The sequence below is a fragment of the Pavona decussata genome, unplaced genomic scaffold, assembly GCF_977016875.1.
Source record: "Pavona decussata unplaced genomic scaffold, jaPavDecu1.1 SCAFFOLD_302, whole genome shotgun sequence".
Taxonomy (NCBI): domain Eukaryota; kingdom Metazoa; phylum Cnidaria; class Anthozoa; order Scleractinia; family Agariciidae; genus Pavona; species Pavona decussata.
This window is the reverse complement of record NW_028145698.1, coordinates 759,551-785,004: the sequence shown is the minus strand read 5'-3', so window position 1 is coordinate 785,004 and position 25,454 is coordinate 759,551. Positions and strand designations below refer to the sequence as shown.

The 25,454-nt window shown below is 38.5% G+C and overlaps 2 protein-coding genes across 2 annotated transcripts; one reads left to right on the top strand and one right to left on the bottom strand.

The window, feature by feature from the left end:
- LOC146454381 (uncharacterized) lies at positions 1-4,874 on the top strand. The gene is made up of 3 exons (XM_085095533.1): positions 1-155; positions 3,192-3,362; positions 4,584-4,874. The coding sequence occupies exons 1-3, from the start codon at positions 13-15 to the stop codon at positions 4,762-4,764; spliced, it is 495 nt and encodes a 164-aa protein (XP_084951659.1). The 5' UTR covers positions 1-12; the 3' UTR covers positions 4,765-4,874.
- A 6,831-nt stretch (positions 4,875-11,705) lies between these two features.
- On the bottom strand, positions 11,706-17,543 carry LOC146454380 (uncharacterized). Its single transcript, XM_085095470.1, has 6 exons — positions 17,074-17,543; positions 15,022-15,393; positions 14,607-14,786; positions 13,954-14,091; positions 13,309-13,500; positions 11,706-12,846 (listed from the first exon to the last, which is right to left on the bottom strand). The coding sequence occupies exons 1-6, from the start codon at positions 17,473-17,475 to the stop codon at positions 12,559-12,561; spliced, it is 1,572 nt and encodes a 523-aa protein (XP_084951596.1). The 5' UTR covers positions 17,476-17,543; the 3' UTR covers positions 11,706-12,558.
- Positions 17,544-25,454: the final 7,911 nt, after the last annotated feature.

Here is a 25,454-nt window from a genome sequence, read left to right as displayed (position 1 = left end):
ATTACCGCTGTGATGTCACAAAGGAAGATTTTTCAGTCACGAGGCAAAATCATTTTCTTTTTCACTTTTTACGAAATCGAAGAGAGAAAACTTTGGTGGCGCAAGATGGGAAACGCTTGGAGTTCCTTTAAAGAAAGGAGAAAAGAGCGAAAAAGGTATTTTGACTAAAGTTTATTTGTGTCTTTCTTTTTGTGTTCAAAAGAGTAAGTTCGAAGGTATATAAATTCACTAACAAATTTAAAGTGATTGGTACTTCTAAAAAGAAACTTACTTTAATCAGCCTTTCTTGTCTTTTACACCTACATGTTGCAGAATCTCCTTAAGGGATGGATGTGGCGCAAGCGACTAAATATTTTATTTACTTTAATCTTGTAGCCAACGAAAAAGGTTTATTTTCCAACGAAACATAAATAACCTTCAAACATGTATTTTTACGTTTATATATATACAGCTTCGTCTCCAATACTGTAATTTAGACGACCATTGACAGGTCACAGCCTGGTTACTACGCAATGAAACATAACCAAACTTGGTAAACTTACTAATTTTTATGCGGTCTTTCTGGTGATGGGGTTCGTTTCTTCATACGACGCAATTTGAACGATGTGAAAACTAGGGCCCAGTCCCTTTATAATATTCGGAACGGGCAATCAGGATTCAGTGCATGTCCTTTCTCCGCTGTCCGTGAGTTATTCAGGTACTCTCCATGGGTGGCTGTGGATTACAGGGTTGCCAGTGTCCATTATACAGCAGGCTGAGTGGACAACAACGGTGCCACTGTTATTTAGGACGGTGCCTACAAATACAGAAGAATTTTTACGCGGTTTATGACTGTGCGAGAAAAGCAGATCTTATCAGGGGTATTGGAATCCAAAAAGAAAATTGGGGGTAACCGCGCATCTTTTTTAGAGATAATTAAGCAACAATAATTCTAAAAAGCTGTAAAATATAAAGGAATGTATGGCGTTTTATTCAAATTGAAGCTTTATTATCTATGAAAAGTGCATGGTTACGCCCATTTTCTTCTCAGATACCAAGATCACTTACTAAGTTCTGCTTTCTCCACATAGTTTTAAACCGCGCAAAAATCTCACCGTATTAGTAGGCACCACCCATAAGAAACCCGAGTATCTCGAGATGCGCAAAACGTATGTGCAGTAACAAAAGCAGGCTTTGTCCTTAAGGGGAGCAAAATGGCGCCATCAACGACAATAATAACGTTTATTTTTTTATTATAAATAACATTTATTCGTAACACTGTTTGCAAAATACATTACATAAGTTACTCACATTACTAACATTACTTCCAATACTTATTACAATGTTAATAATTGTTTACGCGCAAATAAAAAGGCCAGACAGCCGCGCAACTGCTGATAGCATGTATGATTATAAGTATTGATCATGAATACAAGTACTTAATATAAATATAACCATGTACGTTTACAATTAAGTACGTTCTAACACCTTAAACAGTTGCTTTTACAAAACAACACAAATCTTAACTTAAAAAGGAAAATTCTTCGTCCACTTTTTATAAAATGTAGATAGGCTATTGTTCTTAGTATAAATGTATTTTTCTATTTCGTAATTGATCTTAAACGTTTATTTGCACGACCACATAAATTGTTACAGAATTACAAAAGCGTCAAAAGAATCGTAAAGTTCTGCTTACTAATGTAAACATAAAATATAAAGTACTTATTTAAAAAAAAGGTAGAGATGAGCATTAAACTCCATCCCGGATTATATTATTTGGTAACAAATTGTTTCTTAAATCAAAACAGTGAGAAATGAACTTAACTATCTGCTTATTAACAACATAATCGGAGGAGTTCATTAATGCTACAATAAATTATGTGATTTGTAAGTGTTTGAAGTTTGGAAAAATATTACCTATTCATTTATCATAAATTAAAAGTCTTACGAATGGGTAAATAATTAGGATAATGACTGAATAGAAAGTGGATTTTATCCTCGATTGAGCACCGTCATAGCTCAAGCCACGTGGTACTCGCTATATCAGACTTCGACAGTTCAGTCCACCTCAGACGGACCCTAAAGCCAAATAAGAACAATTAGGAAAGCAACAATTGGTCCTAAAACAGTGCTCCATTTGACGTAAATTTTGAATAGCAAATGCTTTGAAGTCATTTTAAATACCTTTAATATCGTAAATACATGTCCATTCGTATTGCAGTTTTAGATCCATGTCATTCGTGATCTCATTTGTAATTTGTACTTTGTAATTTTATTTTAATTTCTGTTTATCATTGTGATTAGCTAGTTTTAGTTAGTTAACAAGTGAAGAGCCATGTACAATGGATACACTGTTAATAAACCATTATTATTATTATTATTATTATTATTATTATTATTATTTTTAATTAAAAGGGATTTGCTGAAGCAAAGACATGCAAAAATTACAGAGAGATTTAAGGCTCGACGTTTCGGAGTCATCTTGACTCCATTATCAAGAGAAAAAAGTCAGTTCTAGCCTATTTAAATATCCGCGTTCACAAACTGATTTTTTCTCTTGATAATGGAGTCAAGATGACTCCGAAACGTCAAGCCCTAAATCTCTCTGTAATTTTTGCATTATTATTATTATTATTATTATTATTATTATTATTATTATTATTATTATTATTATTATTATTGTTATTATTATCATTATGCGCAGTAAAACTATCTGTATGCACAGTGTCAGAAAGCAACATAGGGCGCATAGCATAACCTGTGGGCCAAGCGAAACTTAAAATAGAAACTTAAAATAGCACGTGAGTAAATCAATAAAATATATCGATAAAAAAATCAATAAAACATATATACATATTATTATGCGCAGTAAAACTATCTGTATGCACAGTATAAGAAAGCACCACAGGGCGCGTAGCGTAACCTGTGAGCCAAGCGAAACTTAAAATAGCACGTGAATAAATCAATAAAATATATATACATATATAAAAAATATAAAATATATAAAAATATATAAAGCCATAGTCTAAAAATATAAAATTATTATTATTATTATTATTATTATTATTATTATTATTATTATTATTATTATTATTATTATTATTATTATTATTATTATTATTACTATTACTTACGATTCCTCCCTGTTTTGGGGTGTTAAACAATTTCTGGACTTTAATACCCTTACATATAACCTTTTACAATATCTACAGAAACAAGAGGCCTTACCACGTTATGTCGGAGTCAGAGAGGGAGGATATACTGAGGAAAAAAGCTCAAATGGAACAACAAATCAGAACTTTGAACAAACAAATTGACGTGGAAGAAACCGTGAGGAATGCTATGAGAAACAATCCTCGGCTACGTGAATTGATTGTCCGCAGGTATGGGAAAAAAGAAGCTTTTTATTATAAAGTTTTTAAAATTTCTCTTGGCGAAGAAAGCAAGGAACTTGAGGTCCGGTCACAGCTATAATACATGTAAACGTTTATTGAAAGGGAGGGGGGGGGGGGGAGGGCGGGAGGGGGCGATCAACAGTTTAGGAATGAGTAGCCTCCCAAGCCGTCGTTTTAGGGGGGTCATAACTAGAGAGGCGGGGGAGCTATTTTAAATCACCGTATCACTTTTCCAAATTTTACCATATAGAGTGTTTTCACATGACGTCACGGCGGCCATGTTAGTGTCCGAAAACAAAGAAATGGCGGCCATGTTGGTGTCCCAAACTAAACCTCTGGGAATTGAACTCTATTTTTATGCAAATATTTTCTTTTGTTTCACTAAACCAATATGGCCGGTAGTCACGTGAATGAAAACACTCTATACTATCATGGCACTGATGAGTTGTGTATCACAAATACAATACCACTTTTACCTTGCCGCAATAACGCGTCTGTACATAGTTCACCGTTGAATTTAATTTGCTGTAACACCTTTTTTAGTCAATTCAACGTCATTTCCACATATGATTAAAAAAATATAACCTACACGCGCAGTATGTTTAGTCTGATAATCGCTTAGTGTGTGAAACTTGAGTAACAACTTTCCTTCTTTTCATTTGTAATTATAAATAATAATCCACCAAATATTTTTCGCTCGCGCGCGATTGGTCTAAACGCCTCACGTGACCGAATATACCCCAGCTAAAACTGGGGAATATCCGATGATATTCCCCAATTTCAAAAACTTCAAGGCGCGTCTTGTTTACAATTAAAATTAATGTCAAGATGGGGGAACGGTTTAGTTTTGTGACAGAAGGAGAGATAAACCTGCTGGGCGATAAAGTAGTATCAGAAAACAACATACGCTCTAAAAGTTTTTGACGGTAAACTGTTCTTAAACGAAATGTTCAAATACTCAAGCTCGTTGCTACATGTTGCGAAAAATATTTGAAGGATAATAACCACAATAGCCTCCATTTGGCTTTAAAAATATGCTCAGATATTTGTCCTTGGACATTATCTGTTCCTCGAAGCTCGCAGTTTTCCTAGCTGTTCGCTTCTCGGAACAGATAATGTCCGCGGACAAATATCTGAGCATATTTTCGCGCCAAATGGAGGCTATTGCCCTACATTCTTCTTTTACCGACATCTTGTATTTCTTTCTAGGATTCCCCAAAACAGAAGACCAGAGGCAATAGATCTTTGCACCAGAGTCCTTGAATCTATGAGGCCAAAGCTTGAAGATAACAAGAGATATGACCATTGGGCTCACTGTCCCACTTGCTCTCATAGAGTTCTTCTGAAAGACTGGGCTAAATTACAGGCGTTGCGGCAAACCCGTCGTTGAATTCTATCAGTGCAATATAAGATCAAGTTATTTTGCTTTTATAAAAAAATTCTTTTCTTTAAAAATAGAAAATACCTTATCAGAAAAGTTATTAAAAAGGTTCACTCTTATATTGCGTACAAGATACTGAACATTTGGGAACTTAAGCAACGACGAAGGCAACGCGTCCGGCAACGAAAACGTCACTTGAAAATAAGACTTCGCGTTCTTCAACTACTTCGCGATAATTCCAGTTCCGGTTCAACTTGTACAATATGGGCGCGAAGTATCCGGGAACTAAATTGTTAGGAACGGCGTTCACGGCGAACGGCCGTAAGGAAGAAAAATGAAAAATCACCGTCATGTGCTCACAATACCTTGAATTTGGTCATTTCAAGTTGTTGTTTTGCTGGTGACGGCAATGAATGTACAAAAACAGAGAACGCACATGCAGGGCGATTGTTTTTGTTCATTAAACCTATTGTTTTGTGGCGTTCTCGTTGCTGTCGCCGTTGCGTTGCTGAGCATCGCGTATACGTGAAACGTGAACGGCATAAAAAGGAACCACGTGACCACGATTTTCCCGCCATTTTTTGCGTTTGCCGTTTGCCGGTTGCCCTTTCTACGTGAAAACAGGCTATTTCGCATTTGCCGTCTACGTGAGAACTACGTAAGTATTTCTTCCTTTTTTCTTACACATATAATTGTTGAAAACAAATTCCCCAATAATTTTCCCGGCAAGCCATACTAGCCTTACTAGGACGTGATGCTAAATCTCTCTATTGTTGGTAAATGACGTGGCCGGCGCCCGTTTCTTAAAAGTCACCATCCTATTTTCCGTGCCCGGCCAAATTGTCTAAACAGGGATTCAATATTCATTGATTTAAAAGCTGGTTTTCACTGATGAAACATTGAAAATTTTTACTGAAACTAAGCACAAATCAGAAAAAAAAACAGTCGATTTGACAATACTTAACAAGTATTTCAGAGAAACCGCTGGTCACTGAGTTTGAAAGTGGCCCAGGCTGGGTAGTAATCTGCAGCCCTGCTGTTTTGAGCTGCAAAAACTACACTTCAAAAACAACAACGAAACAATAGGCTTAATAACCAAAGCAACATCCCTGCCCGTGCATTACACTTTTTGGTACATTTCTTTGCCGTCACTGCACGACTAGAACGTGAAATTTCCCGATGGGACGTTTCATGAAGGACCCGGCACGACGAAGAATTTTTCTTTCTCTCTCTTTCTAAACTTGGGTGCGGTCCCCAAGAAATTTACTCAAGGAAATTTCATCATTTGACATTTAAAGCAAGTTGGAATAATTGCAACGACGTTTGAAAAAACGCCAATTCATTTTAATAGTGAACTAAAATTTTCTTTGCCGTCGCCGTTGTCCTTGCTAACACTCCCTAACGTTGTTGTTGTTAATGGTTTACCCAGCTTCAGCACCAACAAGAGGGCTGCATCTACAACAAGATGAATGCTCTACCTAACGGAGTACTTTGGGCGATACTTGTACACAACCGTATAACATCATTTATTTCGATGTTCAAAGCTATACATACGTCTGCATTTCTGACTAATATGGACAACTATAACCATTCACTCATGCGTTGAACTCTTGGCACAATAGCGGATCCTTCAGGTAAGTGATGGGGGAGTTCGACTCTAGCCTGCAGAACAGGCGTTATTTTTATGCGTTTTTCAGGAGAATAGAGGCAAGCGCGAGTCACGTTCCGTGCTCACCTCGCGCTTGCCTCCGCTCGCCTGAAAAACGCCCAAAAAATAAATAGCTATGAATTATCGTGTCCTAGATTCGTCAATGCAAAAAAAAAAAAAAGATGAGTCGCTTGGTGTTCTACAAATGTGTTTTATGAACCATACACACACAGTTTCTACACTTTTATTATTATTTTCAACAAATATATAAAGACAGTTTACACAACCCGCGTATAGCATTAGCTAATCTTCGCGGGTATTAGTATTAGACAAAAATTAAAACAAAAAATTACAATATTGCTACAACATCGGCACTACAACATAAGACCGAAAATATTTAAAAGTGTTGCAACGCTTCGCTTAGTCTCATTCACGCTTTAATAATTTTGATCGATAATAATACCTTATTCCATGTTTTTGGGGGGGTCACGTGAGAAGAGTCAAGAGAGGATTAGATGGTCTTCTCTCTTGGTTCACTTGGTAGAGTTCAGTTGGCTTGGAACATTTTTTAGGGGATTGAGATGTTCAAAACAATTTTTCATTTGTTACAACAAAAGTTCTAATTTTGTCTGGGTAGAAACAAAATTAAGTACTTCAACCAGGAACAAGGATAGAAAAGCTGACACATCACTTATAAATACAACGTCATCGTTTCACGCTACACTTAAATATTGCACCAGACAGAATAGTTTACTGTCTTTGTCACTCACGTTTTTCGTAGCTGCATTTCGCTTATATTGTTTGAGAAACAGTCCTGAAATTTTAAATTTATCAGATGACTGGAGCCACATGGTCTTCGCTTGGCCGAAATAGCACTCAACAGTATTATTTTTGGGGTATATTTTAAAAACGTTGTAATTTCAAGCTATATTATTGACGTAGTTAGCAGGGCTCGCAGAGAGATCTTTATTCTGGTAAATGATTGTGATACCCTGAATTAAAAAAAAGACGATGATGATAATGGTGATGGTGAAACTTCCGGTATTGGATTATGACCTTTTTTGGTGAGAATGATCCAACAACTTGTTTACTTACCACAAAATAATCCTAGCTAGGCCATCGAGAGAAATAATTCAACTCAGTTCTTGAACGGAACAACTTATGCTCTGTTCTTGCGCATTTTGGAAACCAAAATGCGAAGCTTGCCTAACTTTTTTCAAGTTGTAATACACTCTGCCCCAGTCCATCAACGGCAGGAGACACTCATCGCTAGCTTTTAGCACACTGAGATGAGTATTTGAGTATAAGCAAAATTAAACCGATATATTAAGGCTTCTGTTAATAAAAAGGCTTCTGGGTGGTTTCAAAATGACGCCAATTAAATCCTCATTAAGTAGCGAAAGAAAAAAAACACCGTTACAAGATTTTCAAGATACTTAAAATAGCGCTTGCATTTTATACAAATTACAGGCTACCATAGCTTTACCCTTTCATAGTGGACGTTTTGTTTATTTCCAGTATATAGCTCGAGCGCTAATTCTTTAACAGTTTTGAGAAATAAGAGTTACTTCTCCGCAGTATTGTTCCAAAACTTAATGAATCGTGTACAGAGCACGTTGTTAAATTATCCTATATTTTATCGCTGATTATTCAAAAAACTTGTGTTTTAACAATTGTCGAGTCATCAATTTTAAACATAACAACATCGTCATACAGGTCAGAAATGCTGAGGTATGTAGGTTGAAACATTACAACATCGGCATAAATAACGTGGCTAAGTGTCCAATAGATAGCCTAAACTATTCAATTAGCTAAGCATCAGGTGATCACAGTATGATGATCATACGATAAGTGAATGGTAAGAGCAAACGGGGGGGGGGGGGGGGGGGAGGGTAGAGTGGGTCACAGCAGCACCGGTTATACCCTCTACGGCTTTTGTGTTTTCCCACACCATCACCATTCATTAAAGTGTTCAAAAGTTAGCGGGGATATTGTTGTATGACACAGGGAAAAGGTTGTTCCGTGGATAAAATGGCATTATTATGATGGCGTCATCTGGTACCAGAATTCTGGGTTCCAAGTCAATTTCAAATGTAACTAATCAGACTTGACGCCGACATGTGCAATTGCAAAGCAAGTCTCAGGAAACATGCGCAACTGCTGGCCCTTGTTAGACGCAGGAAAACATATGCAGTTGGTACCAAACCGGTTGGAAAATGTGTAGTAAAGCGGATGCCAACCGGAAAAACACGTTCAACGGCTTCAAGTATGGGAAATAGGCGCAACAGGTACCAAGGAAGGGAAACACGTTCAACGGGTCCAGCGCGGAAAAAAGCAAGTTTAAAGGGTCCAAGCACTGGAAAAAACGTCTCAAGCTGGGATACCAAGCTCGAGCAAACATGTGCAATTGATGCAATCAATCAATCAAAACCTTTATTTAGACACGATAAGGATTAAGCTACAATAGGTTCATGTAGCTTGTGAGGTCGTGTATATAATCAAAACTAGCTGATTATAAAGGAAAGGATATGTAATTACACAAGTGTTTCGACTAAGATAAGATCGTTAAAGATCTAGACTAAACCATTCTCAACAAAACGATCAAAACATCTAAAAATTCTTACATAACAAATTACTAAAATCGATATCTTCAATTATATTCAATTCATGAATCCTTTAAATAAAACTTCCTAGGGATATTGCCTTGCAGCACTCCCCCGGTAAGGTTCCATAGTTCCATGCAAAGCGCGGGAAACGATGTGCAACTGATGTAAAACGCGGTAAATGATGTGCAACTCATCCAAAGCGCGGGAAACGATGTGCAACTGATGTAAAACGCGGGAAACGATGTGCAACTGATGCAAGGCGCGGGAAACGGTGTGCAACTGATCCAAAGGGCGGGAAATGATTTGCAACTGATCCAAAGGGCGGGAAATGATGTGCAACTGATCCAAAGGGCGGAAAATGATGTGCAACTGGTCCAAAAGGCGGGAAATGATGTGTAACTTATCCAAAGGGCGGGAAACGATGTGCAACTGATCCAAAGGGCGGGAAATGATGTGCAACTTATCCAAAGGGCGGGAAATGATGTGCAACTTATCCAAAGGGCGGGAATTTATGTGCAACTGATCCAAAGGGCGGGAAATGATGTGCAACTGATGCAAAGCGCGGGAAACGATGTTCAACTGATCCAAAGGGCGGGAAATGATGTGTAACTTATCCAAAGGGCGGGAAACGATGTGCAACTGATCCAAAGGGCGGGAAATGATGTGCAACTGATCCAAAGGGCGGGAAATGATGTGCAACTTATCCAAAGGGCGGGAATTTATGTGCAACTGATCCAAAGGGCGGGAAATGATGTGCAACTGATGCAAAGCGCGGGAAATGATGTTCAACTGATCCAAAGGGCGGGAAATGATGTGCAACTGTTGCAAAGCGCGGGAAATGATGTTCAACTGGTGCAAAGCGCGGGAAATGTGTGCAACTGGTTCCAAGGGTGAAAAACATGCAATAGATACCAAGAGCGGCAAATCGTGTAAGCCGTTTCTTATTTTCACTGGTTAGATCACGTGGTCGTTTGCATACTGATCTGGCTGATACTCGTAAGGTAACATATTGCTCCTTTTTTCGACCTCATAAAACTACGATGGGCTTCATTCGCATCCTTTCTCATTTTCTCACCAAGATCAGTTAGCCAGTTAATCATCGGATGCCTTGGACTCGGCAAAGCTAAGGCAGTTCTTCCTACAGTAAAATGGAACAAAAAAAAGGGTTTGCGAAACATTAAAATGAAGGGCTTGCGCAATACAGAGTAAAAAAAATTGCCCTCGAAATCCAACCTGCCCCAAAGTAACTCTATTTTGGTATAGATGCGGCTGGTGGATGACACGTCAGAAAAACGGTTCCGTAGTTGTTCATCTTTACCTTCGAAGAATTTGTCCACGTACAGAGTCCTTACTAATGCTTTCACTCAAGGATAGTCGATTGTAGAGAACAGGGGAACGCGCTGGAAAATTGGCTACTAAACCTCCTCTCTTAACCAGCAGTCGCTTTTACACGCGGAGGGCTATTTCAGTGCGCGTTCGCGTTGTCTACTTTCATCAGCGAAGTGGGGAACTTCTCGTGATCCATCGAAGGATTCGCCATTTATTTTTTCTGCAAACCAGAAGCAAGTAATTAAGAAAGATAATAAAAGCAAATCCGAAACTAAACAAAGCAGCCAAAGTATAGTTTCAGATCTTTTATTTAATTTTAAATTGAAAACTTGGTAAGCAAATCCAACAAACGTTTGCAAGCTTTACTAATGATCTAAGCTTTGAAATTGTTTAAACATATCGAAATTGAAGACTAGCTACCGTTCAGATAAATGCAATGATGCATACTAAATACTATAATGTGTGAATTATATATAATCATTTACATGTTCAATGGTAATTCTTTCAAACGGTGCTCTAACATAATTAAGCCCACGTTTCAAAAACAGGAACACGACTAATCTAAAGAATGTTTAAACCCTAACCCTAAGACATTTGTACATGATTGAAAGAGAAAAGAAAAACAACTACAGGTTATACAAACAAACCTGCCTATTAATATATATTTTGTTTTCAATTGGCCAATGTGGCTACCAGTTCGCTAGTTTACGCACTTCACATTCTCAATCTACTTTTGTATTCTGTCACTATAATACTATATAGATACCATTGATGCCACAAAAGTGTTTGAGTAACTGTAAATGTATGCATGTACGAATGTACATTGTGTGATTCCAGTGCAAGTTGAAGAGTTCTATTTTCCTCTTTGTGCAAAGCAATACACATTTGACTGTATTGCTTCTCAAAGATTCATTACGACTCCTCAATGCACTGGATAAAAAACAATATTCAGAGTCTTTAAAGTGGCCATGCTACTATGGTGTGTTATTATTTACATCAAAACGAAGCTTAACTTCTGTACAACTCTGACATACAGATTGACAGTCAACGATAACAAACGATCATGTATTTTAAAAACGTTTAAGTCATCTCAATTTTCAAATCTTCCCACGACTTCCCAGCAGTTGAATCCTCAAGTCAAAATGTAAACCATCAAGTTAGAAGTACTTCCACCTATTTTCCTTTTGGTGACAATTATTTACAAAATTTTGGATGTTTTTTGTCATTTCTATAATACTTTGGTATTGGAAAAAAAAAAGTATAATTTTTGTACAATCATAATTCAAAACGAATATTACCTTGAACCAAGTAGCATGACCACTTAAAACATTCTGATTATTGCCACATCTTCCTGATTTTTTCCTTATTTTAAATATTTTTTTCGTGAGTGCTAAATCAATGAAATGCATCCAAAAGTATGAGCCTTCGTATCTTAACATGCAATTAGCAGGCATTAGCACAAGTTGCCACATCACATTGTCTTTGCCACTGACTACATACATGTAATTATGTATCCACTTCAAGCGTACAATGGACAATGGTGTATACATGTACTATCTTTGGAAGTTTGTTTTATGTGTTTTTGATGTACATGTTAATGTGCCAAATATACAGGTTCATGTACACTGCAACGTTTTCCTATGAGCATACAATCTTTTTTGCCTACTAAAACAACTTACATATACATGTATTCAAATTTTCTATGAGCAATGGCTATTTCTGTCACTCATAGGAAACTCAGCCTCAAAGCCTCGTATTCTTTAAGTATCGGATGCATTCCATTGAAGTAAAACCCACTAATTTTTTCCGCAAATCTTGTCCCACTGATCTTCCCTGAACGACAACCAACTATGGAAGCAAAAATTGTCACTTTACTCTCTAGAGTGGACAATATTCAGGCCTCAGCTTTAAAAAAATGCTTACAACAAAAGCTGGTCAGCAAAATTATCTGCAAAAAGCTCTTTCTCATGCAGTTATTTTTTAAACCTCTTCATAATTTCACTTGTACTTCTTCAACGCTATGGAGATAGCATGACATGGCGCTGCACAATTCACTCCATTGAGTGACCTTCACCCGGGACTAGGCACCATGCGGTTCTGATTAGCTTGAATGAGCACCACCATGACCAGAGCTTGCTCAAAACCCCTGGCATGGATGTTAACCATCGCAATCCCATTAATACCAATGGTTTCAAATAAGCTCTGGTCATCTGGCCTCAGCTAATCATCACCAGTGCAATCCCTCATGTGATTCTCCAGCAAGTCATGCGGGAATAACTTTCTGCAATTTGGGCACTGTAGTTTGCTGCCTTGGCTCATATAGCGTCGCGGAGAAGGCGTGGGTGTTTCTTTTGGTGGTGTGACTGGGGAATCTGTGATGTCTCCACCTGCTCCATCAGCGACTGCCTCCATCCCATATCCCCTTGGCCTCATTAGGGGCTGCTGCTGTTGCTGCATTTGTGTTGCACATGAGCGGCCTGATGTTTGACGTCTGTATGTGCCTTGAGCCTGGAAACAACAACAAAAAATCAGAATAAAGAAATCCATGCCACAATCATTCAGGTTTCAATTCTGAAACAGTTCCTATTCAAATTCTCTTTTCTCTTAGTTTCTTTAACGCACAGTTCCAGAAAATATCTATTCTCCCAAATGGAAGGTTTTTTTGTTTGCACCCCCATCACCCAGGAAATTCCAGTTTTCCTCCTTACTTTGTTTCTAAAATTTTAGCTTCTAAGACCCCCATCCCCTAGGAATTTCAGATGACCTTCCATGGGGCGCATATGGATTTTTTCAGCAACGGCACTATTATGCTATCTACTAATTCTCTTTAGAAGAATCTTATTGTCAGTCAAGACACAATTTTGAGAGGTGACCAGGTCTAAATTCTAATAATCAGCCGCCACAGCCACCATGCATTTGTAGTAGTAAAGTCATAACAGAAGCTGTCCTGCACATCAGGGATTTACTTACCTGTCCTGTATGCTGCTGTTGAGCCTGTGAGTACATTCGTTCAATGTTCTGCCTCAATCCAATGTGCTCCTTTTTGAGTTGTTCGTAGTTTTGAACAACATGATCCCGCTCTTTTAAGAGTTTCTCTGTGCTGGATATAGCCTTGTTTTTCTCTTCTCTTTCCATCTTGAAATCACTCTCGTAGGCAGCAAGCTGAAAATGTGATAAAGTAAGAAAGTTAGAAATACGAACCCATTCATTTGATATTTTAAAGGCAATTTTCTGTATGGAGACAGTCAAAAATTGTCAATCTTTAGATGTAACTTTCACCCACTTATAGTGTACAGAATGGAGAATGCAAGACTACACTGTACTTGCAATTACAATTAAGTTGGTGAATTTTGAACATGACTTTTGATGTCAATGCTCCAAGGATAGTGCAAGGAGTACAGAACTTGAGGTTGTTATACATGTACATTGGAAATGCATTTGGTGAGCCTGGCAAGGAGTGTGGAAGACAGTCCTATTTACAGCTGTACAGGATTGGAACCCATTCTTCAAAAAGAAACTACTGGATAGCTCCAAATCAGTCTCTTTAAGGGATGTTTGCTCAAAACTACCTATGCCAAGAAGATGGCTCCTTGAAGGAAGGAAGGCTGTACTTACTGTAGTCTGCATGAGTTCATTCTCAAACTGCAGCTCCTCAAGCTGATGCTGTTTTTCATCACGCTCTCTTGTTACAGCTGCAAGGCTGTTCTGCAATTGCTGTAGTTCCTGGTGTAGCCTGTCAAGCTCTTCTTGATGCTAAGAGTCATAGGAAAACAATAATTATTTCACTTTAAAATAAAATTAATATGCAATTGGAAAGAAGATCCACATTTGTATAAACAGAATGTTACATGCACAATTTTCATTTACAGTAAGTTTTATTTTTTACCCTAACTGATACCTAACACCTAGCTTGAGCACACCTGTGCTTTAAAAAACGTATTTGCAACTTACATGTACATATACCGTTTAGCAGGACAAACTGTTTTATGTGAGAGTTCATTATGACAAGAAACTTTCAGGTGTACATTGTACATTTATTTTGCTTTTTTGTTTTGTTTTCGTTGTTAAAATTACTTAACACACAATGAAATTTGTATGGGAAGATTCTTAAACAGCAAAAATTGAATGCCCACAATTAGCTACATTCAACAGTCATAATCGTGACAAAAGAACATTTACCAAATGTATGATGATAGATCGTAACCCACTAGCTAGGTGTATGGGACATAACACATCTGTGACTAAATTAACACTCAAGCTCTACTTACAGAACTCCGTTGTGCATTTTCAATCTGTTCAATGATAACCTTTGCATTAGCCAATTCTTCTGTTCTTTGATTAAATGCTTCTCGCATGTGATCAATCTCTTGTCTTGCAGCCTGCAATTCCTCGAAAATTTTCTCCTTCTCCTCCCTGAGTTTAGTCACCTCCTCTGAAGTTGTAGATTCCTGTAAAACCAGAAATATAAAAGGAATTTTTTTTCAATGCATGACCTTTTATTGCATGTAAAAGAATAACACCAGAAACAAAGAAAATAAGATAAGATTTTAGTTGAGAATGTTTTGTTACAGTTCAAAACTGCACTTGTTCAGCTTTGACTTATCTCCTTCTTTACAAGCAAGCAGACTTGTAATTAAGAAAAGAATCCAAAGACAAGGATTGTCACATCAGCTAAATTATTACCTCAGGGAGACCATCCTGGTTGTCGTAGACATGGCTCATGATTTCCCTGACCTCTGGCTGTGTCCTTATCAGCTCACCAAGCTCTTTCTTCATGTCTCTTACTTTCATGATCTTTTCATCCTTAACTGACCGCAGCTCTGCCTTTAGCGTCTCATTCTCTGTTACAATGGTTTCACAAAACACCTGCTTGGCATTAAGGTTCCTTTCCAACTTTGTCACTTGTGTTGTAAGACGCAAGACCTGGTTCTGCAGCATATCGGTATTTGGATTTTCAACAGCAGCCAAGACACTCTTAAGTTCATTAACCTCGTTACTCTTCATATCTCTCTCATCCCTCAGAGTCATTATTATTTCATGAAGTTCTCTGTTTTCCTATGCACAAAGGTTGGGAAAAAAATGTTCCATGAGCTTCAATTAAAACTTAATTCACACTTAACTTTATTTACACTTCACAACGCAAATACAATACATTGCAGTACATGTATTAGTGTAGAACAGAAATCCAGCGACACCTGAACAAATTAATGGTGATGTTGTAAACAGTGTACATGCAAGTGCAACATATATGGAATTTTTTTCCAAACAACATGTAAAGCTTCATTGTCTCTGAAAAATGTGTGGTTACGCCAATTTTCTCTTTAGTTTTCAACAACACTTGCTTTTGATCTTGTTTTCCCGCAATAGCCAAAAACCACACGAAAAACCCTTCAATTAGTAGGCGGGGGAAAAACTCAATTTGCATTAAGAGGCAGGGAGGCACCGTCCCTAAGTGGCATGCTTATTTTGAGCGATATTAAATGTCTGCTGTCAAGAGAACCTCAAATATCATCTGTTTTCAGTACTTGGTAATTTATTATGTTGACTATCTGTCTTTGATGTTTCATGGATTATTTATCTCCGTCTCTCAACATTTTGCTTGAAAATACCTCATTAGATTTTGAATGTTAAGCACCATTATAAATATTGGTGGAGATCTGTCTTTCATTATTATTATCTCTGTAGTTTCATGTTAAAGCTTCCTTCAGCATCTTTTAACTTCCATGGTAAATTCCCTGTTTGTTATCACCTAAAAGTTCACATTGCATCAGAACCAATTGCTATGCAAAGCAAATTTGCTTTCAGTTTTCTACTGTAGGCCTCTATCAGTTTTTCTGTGAAACAAATAACAGCTCGGCTTTTATATTTTGTAAATCCGCTAGCCACAGTTCTTGAAACTGATCAAAAGGAAAAAGAATGTTTCATATTTTTCACAAGGCTACAATGTAAATAGCAAGCCTTAAGTCTGTTCAAAGCAGTTGACCTTAGAACTGGGTGTCCCAATCTTACCAAAAACAGACAAAAAAATGTTATTGATATTCTTTGACAATTAAATAATTAATTGAAAGTTCTTGATAATCTGCAATTTAAGAAGTTCCGTGAAAAGTGAAACTGGTCTCAACGTGTACGTGCGGTATTAGGCTGAGATCACTGGTTAACAACCAATAAGATTGCAGGAAAATGAACGGGGAATCCCCTACTTATTTGGACAATACATTATTCAAATTACTTTCGGTTTCGAAACGACAGTTTGCCAAATACTCAGAAAGGCGTCGTATTCTAGACATTTCTTTGTGTTGGAAATTATTTTATTCCCACGCGGAAAGCTTAGCGAAATATAATTCAAGATAAGGACGCGAAAACAAAAAAAAAAAAAACGCACGACGAAGCATATTTTGAATGCGTGCACAAAATCAACTGTGACGCGGTCGCTCGAGGTCACCAATGGTTGCTTGGGCGGGATGTGGGAAAAATCCCTGAATTATAAAAAGCTATTACGATGCAAACGAAAGAAAATGATAAAGAATATTTCGATCTTGAAATTTACTTCGAAAGAAAAAACGCACAAACTTGCTTGTTTCATGCTGCTTAGATCACTGATTCAATAAAAATTGTCATGATGATGATGCAGAACAACAAGTTCCGTTCTTCGCCTCACAGACTTCAACTTAATTCGTCTTCGTTATCAGATATTCATGAAAATCTTCATCAAGAAAGCAAAATTTTAATACATACCACTGCTAAGTCTACTCCACTTGGTCCTTTACCCGTTAAATGATCCAATGCCTGCTTAAGTTTAGTGTTTTCCCTAGTAAGAGCCTCCAGAACTTTTTTCGAAACTCCTGGCGTAACAATGGCGCCTTGACTAGCGAGCGCTTGTTGTCCGTTTCCCGCTAGTAGACTTAGTTGTGTTATTCTGTTCTCTGCTCTCGCTAAAGAACCTTCCAACCGTTCATTCCTTTCTAAAAGAGACTTAATTTCTTGCTCCTTCTTTTGTAACTGATGTCCTAGGTTTTGAACGCCCGTAAGTTTCGACGCCATTTTCTTTCTGTCGGTGACCATCACCAACAACGCGTTGCGAAGGCGAGAATTTTCTGCCTTCACAGAATCTAAAGCTCCATGATCAGTCAACATCATAGTAACGAACACTATCGTCGACAATGCACGTAAATCTTTTCAAACTTGTGGCGAAATGAACGCGAACCGCGCTTATTATTGGGGCTGTGGGAGGTATTTTCCCTTATTTTCGCGTCATTGTCGCTCGTCATTGTTATAATAATTCCCTGCGGTCGGGAAAAATCCCCGACAGTTAACACCCGTGGGGGCACTCAATACATCATCCAGTATATTTTACTACCGGCTTTAATGACTTTTAGTACCAGCCTTGTACCAGCTTATTCAATGCTACATGTAAATCATCGCTATAGAAGGAATAAACGTAGACCATACTGGAGTAGCGTGGACCGGCGGGTTATATAAAGCTATGAAACCGCGTGAAGCATTCAGACTCAGGAGGACAGGGGATTTTTATGAATCTGGTATAATATTTGTCTATTGACGCCTTTTTAACCTGCCGCTCATCCGTCTAAAGCGGTCTAAAATACATAAATAATATCGGAAAATGATTAGATTTTGCCAGGTTTGCTCATGTTAGGTTTTTGCCTGGTGAGGGGGTACTCCTCTGAATTTTTGGTGGAGTACGAGGAGGCTCGGTTTTCCAAACCCTAATCCAACTGAGACCCACATCTAATTTTTCGGTATTCTTTTCCGACCCGGCTTTTAGAATCCAAACCCATTTTCAGACTTTCATACCAAGACGGTTAAAATCCGATACCCTATTTCACTACAAAACGGTTCAAAAACCAAATCCTTTGTTAATATCGGGTTTTTGGACTTTAGCATTCATGAGTGAAGCGCATGACCCAAACTGCTTGTAAACAGGACCGAACCGCGCTCCGCTCGCCCGGCTCGCCAATTTTTCTTAATTTTCGACCTATACCCCACTTGCGAGCTATCATAACCCGGGCTAAGAACGCAAAACTGGAAATGCGGCTACCCCTCGTGTCGAGGCCTGTGTACGTTGTCTTCAAAGTATAAAACCTCCCCGGCGTTTTCCCCTCCGTCATCCTGCTAGAAGAGCGTTTCTGTCTGGAAAGTTTTTTCAGTTTTTTAGTATGTACGAAGTCGTTCGCGTCTCTTTATCTCACGAAGTTGGCTTTTTTAGCGTCCAACTACACGAAATACAGACGGTGAACGACTGCGCACATGCTGAAAAAAAGTTACCAGAAAGAAACGCTCTGTCCCTGAATAGCAGCGGTTATCTTAGAATGAAGCGGAGTGAAGCAGTCGCTCGGCTCTCACGGCTCAGGCCTGAGTATTCCTGTATACAGACATCCTTTATCCTCGCGATTTTGGAGAGATCAGTCAGTTATTTTTTGTTCCTTCAACAAGGTTTCTTGTTTTGTTCAAATTTCAAATAATTATTATCAAGAACGTCAGTTTAGTTTTTTGACGTAGGTACAGTGTAGGTACTATGTTTTCCTGACATGGATTAGCTTGAATTAATCACCCATAACGTCGAAAACAATACCAGTCCGCATGCACATATTCGTGTCTTTTTTTTTTTTTTTTTTTGAAAATCAAAATATATAAATAAGTAAAGCAAAAACGAAAAACTTCGTGGAAATTTAGTTCCCCTAAATAATCCAGGGAATTTTTGTAGTTAAACTCACGTTTTACAGCCTTTTAACTAAACAACGCAACGTACTAGCACATCGAAAAGTTCATTTTAACAGGACTTTTCATATTCCAAGATCATGTTTTCTCAGGTGTGTGCCTCTAAGGGTTTCCCCTCTTTTGATAGTCATAGGACCAGCAGTTTGCTGAAGTATCACGACCGGCTTAGCATGTGCAGTAAATCGGGGTACATATATAATAGTTTGATTTCGAGTCGCGCCCTCCAAGTCCAAACAACGCATATATGAGAAGAAAAATGCAGCCCTCGAAGGTACATTTAGTTGGGGGAAATTTTTTAGGATTTGTCACCTTTTCAGGAACCTCCGAAGTAAAGGGGACCTCTTGTTAGATTAGAGACACTTTCCTCGTCTATTATAATTTTCCTTTCCTCGATGTTTCCCATAGATGTGATCAGTTATTGTCCTATCTTATAGGTTTCCCCGGGTAGTAAAAATCCCACGCGATTCAAACAGGAAGCCCATGACAAGAGTCAGCGATGCCAATAATCTGGGGACATGACAATTTCCTGCTGTCAAAAATAATTAGCCGCCCCTATTTTTCGAGCATTACGTTTGGCGCCTAAAATAACAACCAATCGTATCAAGCGTCTCAAATTTCAACGTTCTATGCACTTCATATTATCGAAAGTATTGGCTAAAAACAGTTCATTAAGGAATAAGGACTGTCAATATCCAGATTGGTTTCGACTTTTTCTTAGTCATCTCCGCTTGGTGGACGATTTTATGCTGATTACATGACGTTTTTAATCAGTACTGGAGTTGAAAATATTTTTAATTTTAATTGTCTCAGTTTATTTATCGTGGCATATATCTGTAAACTAGCTTACAGCTATTTCAGCTTTGTTTGTAGGTAATCGTACAGATAAGGACGCAAAACTTCACTAGCACAAGTTAGCTGAACACAGTGGTCTGCACTGAATAGAAGCAATCTGATTGGCTCCCTGAGCGGTCCAAATTTTCCTATACCGACGGCTAACCGTAAAGATCAACCGCTTGCGTTACAACGTACGCTTGAAAGGCCAAGAAGGGTTTCAATTTTGACAAAAACAAAGCAAAAATGTTTTAAATTAAGCTTTTGGAGTAGGAACTGTTCAATGCAAACCGTTATGTCGGAGTTGTACTAGCGACGAAAGCGACCGATTATATTATCCATTCTAAGCAAGTTAAGAACATAAACAAGTTTCACGCAGACTTGAAAGCAACAATGAGAAAGCCTTAAATAAAAACCTTATTGGACGGTAGCTTGTTTGGTCCGTAATTGGGTAAATATTGGTCTCGTTCTTTTTGTGGACTTCGCTTTCGGCTCGGTCCCAAAACAGGCTTGCAAAAAGAGAACTTGATCCTGAACAATATTTTCTCAATGCGGACCGAACAAGCTAGATCAATAACATATATTTATAGCTCAGATTCGTCATAAATTGAGTCAGTGTGAACCGAATACAGTTTCGTAGTTAAGAAAGACTTTCGGACTATTTTATGTGATTTCAAGTTATCAGGGTCTCTTCGATATGTTTGTTTGTTTGTTTTTCATCAATTGTGTCTGTTGCGTCCTTTTTTGATCATTAAAATGACCTCAACTTTGATTTTAAGGCTTTGATTTTAAGTCTGGAAAAGAGATGGCAAATTTCATTGTTTGTAAAACTGGAACAGCTGTCGGATAAGAGCAATAATTATTCAGTCCCCACAATGATCCATGCGTTTACATTATAAGGTGACTGACGTTTGTTAGATTAGCTGTGGTCAGCACCAACAGCTGCTGTAGAATCCGTTATGATTGGTAACTCGAACAAACAAATACGCTTTGTTCAGCGTCGACCTTGCATACTCGTGGCCAACTCACGAACTATACGAACTGATCAATACGTCCAAAGCCAGTCTTACCTCCTTGTTCGTTCTTTCATTTTTGCATTCGACGTAGACAGAACGCACTCCTTATACAGATTGGATTGCATGGGACGAATGGATCTTTGAACGAATATCCGGCATCCCCCGCAGATTTTGCAGAGGCGAATGACATCATCACCAACTTGGCAAAGAGCCTGGGATCGAGATCATCGAACGCACTCAGTCCTAGTCTTTGATTATTACGAGTCTAATATTTATTTATATTTCTTCATTTCCTTTTTATTATTTTACTTCAGTTTTGTTTTGTCCATGTGCAGTAATGGTACATATGTGTTGCAGATTATTCTTGTACTGAAGAGGATGGGATACGCAGTTTAATTTCCCGGCTTGCAGATTCTGGTTCAAAGACAAATGTGACACGGGACCAAGAATTTTGAGTGAACGAGTGTTTGAACTATCATCGAAATACTATTTCAAGTCCTTTACCTCAGCTTTGTAAAAATAAAAAAACGGTTGATTACAACGCAATTGTATGAAATTCAATTCGACTCGGTGAGAACCGTTGACAGCGATTGATAGAACGCAGCCGATCAATTAGGTCACTTGGCATTCTAGGTAAGGTATAAACAAGCCATCGTTGTAAACAAGACACCTTTCAGAAGGTCTGAAGCGTGTCAAATTTTAGTTTCAATTTCCAAATATGCTCAAGCAGTATTTAAAACCCTTCTATGTATTTCAGCTTGCTACTATTTCCTCATGATCATTTCCTGTGCGGTTCTTACTATACAAGGTCTAGAACCTAACTATACACTATGTCTCGACCCACTTCCGCAATTCCATCGAGGATCATAACCGAAGGATGAAAGACGCCGTTGAGACTTTGTTTGGCAATTCCAAGATCGAAACCTGACTTTCATCCCCGTCCTTGATTAATTATCAACAGATCAGAATGCTAGCTTTCATCCTACTTTTAATGTAACCATCTCTACTAAAGGCCTTTATAGCTACAGCCTATGGGTGCAGGATAAGATTAATCCAATGAGCTTAGTTAATTATTTTCATACAGACAATGTGAACTAAATTTGGTTAGAACGACGAGACTCCAAAGCATTTCTAAACATGGAGATTTCGTAACTCTATTTCCCTATAAACATGATGCATCCGCATTTTCGATAGCTAAGTTTCTGTTTCCCTGAAATCGAAAATCTATAGAGCATTACAGATGTGCACCAAAATAGCTATCGGTGGTTCGATTTACACGAGCCCAGCGCGTGTTGATTTGATGCACAGCACGATGGCCAGCTGTGCATGCTACTGACGGGGAAAACAGAAGGAACCCCCGCGATATTGCGGGCAGGCCCCGGATGGATCTGAAATAGGTCTGATGCCGGCCCGGGGGAAATTGAATCCTGCATGAAACTCGTGAATAGCAGCTGAGTTCATTTCCTATTGCGTATGTGTGCATGATGCGGATTTTGGATTGCGTAGATTTATTTTTGGCATGATGATTTGTGGCCAATGGCGCAATGGTTAAACACGATGCAGTGCAACCATGCCGAAAGACGACTGTTTCGACTGTCTCCATATAAAGTAATACAACGTTTACTGTGCAAATGAGGGCATTCCAGATGACCTCCTTAAGATTGCTGATGTTTCTGGTATTTCGAGAATTAGCTAGGTCACGCCATACTGTTGGCATCTGGTAAAGACTATGAATTTGAACTGTAATAGAAGTAAAAAGCTAAAGTGCAGACGAAACCTTTTTATTTTTCTTTAAATTATTTTCATGACAGAGGTATTTTTTCCCACCAGTAAGATTATCTTACTAATGTCACAATTATTTTTACCTAGCAACTGTTGTTTTTAATTGAGTGATCCCGTATCCACATCTTCTCACTCTATGAGAGCAGAGAACCAAAGATAAAACCATACGTGGTAGTGAGCTAGTTAGTCAGTTTGAATTATCACAAAACTACTTTGAGCAAGGACAAACTTTTCCGAATGCTGGTAAAGACGGGCACAAGACGCATTATCTTCTGGACGAACTATTTTTCGTTGTGCGTCGTTCAAGACGAACAACGTAAGATAGTTCGTCCAGACAGATAATGCGTCCTCTAGTATAAAAACGACCAATAACCGGCTTGAACACGTAAACAAACGTTTACAGACATGACAGAGTAGCATTTTTCAACTTCACACTAAACATGACATATACTATCGTGCTATTTTGTTTTTTTTTCGGAGCCTTGTATCGGTGTCCCCTTAAATTATCTTTTAATACAAATAAAAAACCTAAATTAAAATATTTTGGTCACCAAGCACGCCTTCTAAAATACAAAGATTTCTCCGATCCATCCTGATCCTACACTATATCGTTAGACAGCATCTGTCTACACAAGATTACACTGGTATCAAGAGTCTTCCGCTTTTGTTCCTTCTCTCCGTAGAGTACTTAATGACCTTGAAGACCCTTCAGAATCAAAGGCTCCTGTGAACCAACTCGATCATGAATGTCCAAGTGAATAGTGGTAACCATAATGCAGTACTCGCATCAAACCACGCTACAAGGATTCCTGGATATATGCCATGAGCAAATGAGTGTGACTTGCAAAGTATAAAACATTTTATGCCCCTTGCTCGCTTACTAAGGAAAGTACTTAACGGTGTGCATTGTTGAGGCTGAGCTCGTTTGCTGGGAAGAGGACTGGAGAGGACTGGACTGACGTAACATTTGCCATAACTTGGCCACACAGTTAAGTGGCCGTTTACTGATAAATATAACATCAACTTACAAAATATGTGGAAATGAGAACCTTTTCCCAGCAAAGGTGAGGGCGAACACGCCTGACTTGACCTAATTATGATACCATGTACCGACGCGAATGCACCAAACATGGGAGGGGTAATTATGGGGGGGGGGGGGGGGGGTGGATGTTTGCCCTTCACTGAAGCTGTAATGAAAGAAGCCAGTTACCGCATGCTTAGATGCTTAAACATAATCCTATTGAAGCCCTGGATGTGACCCATACAGCTGTATATGCATCCGGGATAATGATACGCGACGTAGGCTGCATAAAATTATTTATTTCCCTTGGTAATAAATGTCATAATAATATTGTTCGCATTTTGTGCGGTTGGCCTAACCTAGGACTCGAAATATAAATCATATTTAACAAGAAAGCCATAAAGGCCAGTGGTCTCAATTTTTCTGCTTCCTTCGCCGCTAACGGATTTTTAGCTTTTCCCTTCTACGAGATTGAGCTCCACGAATATTTTTGCAATTTTTAGGAAAGTTCAAAATTTGACAATTGTTTGGATCCTTTAATTTGGAGTGGTTTGCTTCTAAAGATAAAAAAAGAAAAAGAAAAAAGTTTTGACCTTACTCATGTTAGCCTCGATAGCCCATGCACGCACCTCGCTACTACAATACGCCACATATGCAGGATTTCCATTGAGGAGATTAATTTTTGAATTTATTAATTGTTTAATTAGGGCATCCAACTATCTAGCACCCGTGGCGCAACGATTTTAACAGCCAAATGATTTCGGACCGCCAAAGAACAATATGCGAAAGAACACGGAACACCGTCAGTGTATTTCTTCCTTCCATTTTACGCGTTCAATGCCTGTCGACTTTGGCGACAATCTCGATCTGCTTGAGCGGTGGCCCTGAGCGGCTTTCAACACGGACAGCACGCGGCTTTTCTCACCAAAATACAAGCGTACGAAAACTATATACATAGCTAGTGTTCTTTATACAAGGGGCACCCAACGGATCGCTTCGGTAAATTATCTGTTCGGAGGGCCCTTAATCCCCTACAATTGTCTAAAGGGAATTTTCACCACGAACTTTCGTGATATGGGAAATTTAAGGCCTAGTGCTTTCGGACTGATAAAAATATTGTTTTCGAAAAAAGGCCAGCTAAGATTTTCGGAAAGGAAATAAGACCTAAGGTTTTCGGGAAATGGACAAAAATGCCCTTCTAATTTCGAAAAGACTCAAATTCCCCTAGAATGACCGAACAGATAAAAATATTATAGCGCTGCCTCAAATGAACCGATAGAGCTTTAAAGCAACTCCAGTAGCCTAAAATAACGTTTCAAAGGATCTGAGAGAAAATTGTCGTCGGGAGCCCCTGTTTATAGTCCATGAGCCAGACCACATACTGGTATCGTGCTGAAGGACCGGCTGTTACCCTGATTTATTTAATGCTTATGGTATGAAAATATCAAAAAACTGTGTGGACTTGTCCACGATGTACTGAGCTAAGCAACAGAAAAGCGTGCCTTTTATGTTACCCGAAGAGTACATATCATCATACATCTCATTTCGTCTTTTTTTTCCTTCTCAGCCTCTCAGAAAAAAACCCACCTGATCCCAGATTAGAGGCCCTCCAAGGGGTTTTGCCGACAAGCGACATGACCTCAAAATGTGGCGACAATCTTTTCCCAAAACAGCGACAGCCGACAGGAACGGACGTAAAAAGCGCGACAATATGTGACAGCGACAATGCA